Source organism: Phallusia mammillata, chromosome 3 (assembly GCF_965637545.1).
Source record: "Phallusia mammillata chromosome 3, kaPhaMamm4.hap1.1, whole genome shotgun sequence".
Classification (NCBI taxonomy): domain Eukaryota; kingdom Metazoa; phylum Chordata; class Ascidiacea; order Phlebobranchia; family Ascidiidae; genus Phallusia; species Phallusia mammillata.
Genome location: NC_137254.1, coordinates 20703299 through 20706792, shown reverse-complemented (window position 1 = coordinate 20706792; position 3494 = coordinate 20703299). Strand labels below are relative to the sequence as shown.

General features: G+C 37.8%; 1 protein-coding gene and 1 long non-coding RNA gene across 5 annotated transcripts; both read right to left on the bottom strand.

Moving 5' to 3' along the window:
- Nucleotides 1-13: 13 nt before the first annotated feature.
- Nucleotides 14-827, bottom strand: LOC145218104 (uncharacterized). Its single transcript, XM_080085500.1, has one exon. The coding sequence runs from the start codon at nt 774-776 to the stop codon at nt 303-305; it is 474 nt and encodes a 157-aa protein (XP_079941626.1). The 5' UTR covers nt 777-827; the 3' UTR covers nt 14-302.
- A 1138-nt stretch (nt 828-1965) lies between these two features.
- On the bottom strand, nt 1966-2915 carry LOC145218448 (uncharacterized). Of its 4 annotated transcripts, none has more exons than XR_013857621.1 (3): nt 2670-2915; nt 2516-2582; nt 1966-2452 (listed from the first exon to the last, which is right to left on the bottom strand). It is a non-coding gene; the product is annotated as an uncharacterized LOC145218448 (long non-coding RNA). The 4 variants fall into 4 exon arrangements; XR_013857620.1 differs by having other exon boundaries at nt 2674-2915; XR_013857622.1 differs by lacking the exon at nt 2670-2915 and having other exon boundaries at nt 1966-2044; nt 2341-2452; nt 2516-2642.
- Between the last annotated feature and the right edge of the window lie 579 nt (nt 2916-3494).

Sequence of the window (3494 nt, the reverse complement as noted above, 5' to 3'; positions counted from 1 at the left end):
AAAACAGATCCTATTTTCTGAAATTTAGAAAAAGCATTCATATCATATTATTAAATGGTATAATGCAGCCAAAACACAAAAACATTTTGTGAAATTATGAATGACTACGTTTTTGGAGATCAAAACCAAGTTGGTTCATCCACTCCTTAGATTACCGAAACCAATCATATATATAGCCTGTTTAAATATTATTACAACAAGTTGGCGAAAGAGAGAGAAAGATTGTTCCACACAACAAAACCCACTTTCCTGAAAAAATACAGCAATGGAAAAAAACAATATGTAAAGATAAAGATTTTCATTTATTCTTGCTTCTGCTCTTCATTCTTTTTTCTTGCCAATTCCCTTCTCTTTTGCATGGTCCTATGATCAGCCATGTTTTCTTGGTAACCTGGTATTTTGTTCATGTCCTCTTCATAGCCAGGAATCATTTCACATAGCTGTTCTTCAGTCTTAAAATCATAGTTGCTTAAGAAAAATATGTAGAAAGCAATAAGCATTAATGTAACAGGAAGGCCAAATGTTACTACAGCACTTCTGAATGGCTTTTTCTTGGCCATGCTTCTTGGTATTCCAATAGTATTTGCAAGTGTTGTTCTTGTGGGGTAAGAATCAGATTTTGAAAATTCAACATGGGATGTTTTCTTATCTGTTGACTTTAAGCGATTCTGGACAGTTCGAAACCAGTAACAGTTTCTGTTCCGCGCAGTGTTTTGCAAAATTTTGGTCAGGGATCCTTTTTTGATAAATTGCAAGGATAACAATAAAGGAGACATTCTCAATACCACTTTGTTGCAAAACCTTTGAATGAATCAAAAATATTTTATTGTTTACATGGCTTTAGTATACAAAATACATCGCTGAGCCTACGTAACTTGCTGTTTAGTGTATAGGTGACTGCACGAAAAATATTTAAAATTTTGATTTTTACTTTGTTAAAAAAAAATCGCAAAAAAACATGTACGTATATACATAGTTGCGTATTATTTTACTTTTGTCCCTTCTCAGATACTTAAAAAGTTCAACAAAAATTGAAAATTTAACTTTGTATGCTTGTAGTTGCAGCTTGGTAAATTTAAAATTAAACACCGAGTCTACACCAAAAAGAAACTTTAACCAAACCAAATCTACATTTTTGCCGGGAACGAAATGCAAGTACTATTACGTCACCAATAAAAGTCATTTAAAACGCAACTCCTCAAACCAGTAATCAAGCAACAAATTGGTTCCTGCCTGTCTTAGGTTTCCAGTATTGCAGACCACTTTTTCAAAGGGACACACATGTTTTTATCACAGTTACTCATCTATTTAATTTATTTACACAAGATGCAACAAAAACTGAATGAATGTACGTTTACGCGGGAAAAGTTTGTACCAAACAATGCTACTTTGATCCGTCACAATTAACTAAACCAAGGATTGTTCGCCTGAAATCTTTAGAGCGGGGTGGTCAAAACCCCGGCACGCGGCTCGCGAACAATTTCTGTATGTAATCATCGAATGTGTAGCAGTAGCCACAGCCCTAAATAATACGTCGTTGTCAACGGCGCCTTTTTAGGTCATTTCAAAAGAAACAAAAATCTTAGAACAGTGGTTCTCAACCAGGGCCCATTTGTTTTGTTCATTTGGCCAAGTTTCGCCACTGCAACTTAAATTCATTCGACAACGGCGCTCTATGGTTGCAAACATCGGCATCTGCAGGAACTGTAATACAAGTAGCATTACTTACTTGCAGCAACAGTAAGGGCTTCACAGGGCCTTAAGGGCTCTGCACACCAGACGCGGTTGACGGTGACGGCTAGCGATGTCAGCGCCGGCGGTTGTTGGCGGATTTTGCGCGTAACGTTTGACGCGACGTTGGCCCTTCACACCGGCAGTGCGGTTGGCGTCAACGACTTTTGTTGCCAAGAAAACTGGGTCAACGTGCTCGACATATTGAGTGTTTCTACGTCTTAACAAAGTTGCTACAAAATTCCGTTTAGTTTATTTTGTGACAAAATATAATGTTGATCATCATTCCACGGTAAAATCATTCCAAAAACATCTACAACAGCAGCATTGGATTAAGTTTACTTCTGTCATTGCTGTTGAAACACACTTTCCTGTTTTACAGACAGTTTATGTTTCAAAGTTGGTAATATAATAGCAATAACATCATTGAACACATTTTAGAAAACACAAGATTGCAGAAACGCAAAGGAAACAATCATATAACAACATACAAAAAAGGCTTAAATGTAAAAAGATGTATGTACATAAACTTGCACATTATTGCACAATCAATGATGCTAGATGTTGTCAAATGCTAGAAAAACTTGTGTTCTTTGACTTGTGACCTACTTTTCTGAAGTTTGTATCTTCATCAATTTGCTGTGCGATGTTGGATGAGGTTTTCATTGGGAAATTGCTTTCTATAGTCTGACAAACAGGTCACAAATTCATATCTTGAACTCTATGGAAATATATATGGAACAGTTAATCAGCCTAAACTACATTTTTATTTAAGTATACCAACCTGAAAATCCACATACAACATTTTCTTTTCTTGCCATGAAGTTTATTGAACAGGTGCACTGGAGTTGCTGAATCAGTCATAGACATGCAGATAAGGAAAAGTTCCTACACCTCTGCAACAAATCAATACATTTAGAGCTTATACCAAAATTTACCTACACATAGGCTCATAATATGAATAGTGTTTCCTTCCTGGTAAAATTTCAACAGCAGCACCTTTCTTGTACTTTTCTTTTTGCAAAGTAGTGATTACATAATTACAAAATCATTTCATTAAAAATGACCAGTTAAATTAAAAATGAACAGCCCAAGACTAAACTAAAAGCTGTGAAAAAAAGTTGTTTAACCCACTGGTAAGAAAATTTTAGTATCTTTGTGTTCAGTATTTAATTTCAAACTAAAAGCATATAGAGCCAATAAATGATAAGCTGCAGACAGTGCACACTGTTTCGACCTATAAGGTCTCATCAGTGCAGCTGGTGACGAGAGATCGGCCGCATTGGCTAGTGTAGCCATTCAACGGCACTCCAGTTTGTTGGGAGCACAGGGTACAACCCCATGCATCACCTAGTCCGTGCGATGCCACAACTGGACATACAGCACAGGTGAAACTGGCTCACAATGGCCAAGCAACTGCTTGGGAACCACAGTGAAGTCAGCTCAGTGTCACAGTATCAATGTAAAAGCATATAGAGCCAATAAATGATAAGATGCAGACAGTGCACACTGTTTCGACCTATAAGGTCTCATCAGTGCAGCTGGTGACGAGAGATCGGCCGCATTGGCTAGTGTAGCCATTCAACGGCACTCCAGTTTGTTGGGAGCACAGGGTACAACCCCATGCATCACCTAGTCCGTGCGATGCCACAACTGGACATACAGCACAGGTGAAACTGGCTCACAATGGCCAAGCAACTGCTTGGGAACCACAGTGAAGTCGGCTCAGTGTCACAGTATCAATGTAAAAGCATATAGAGCCA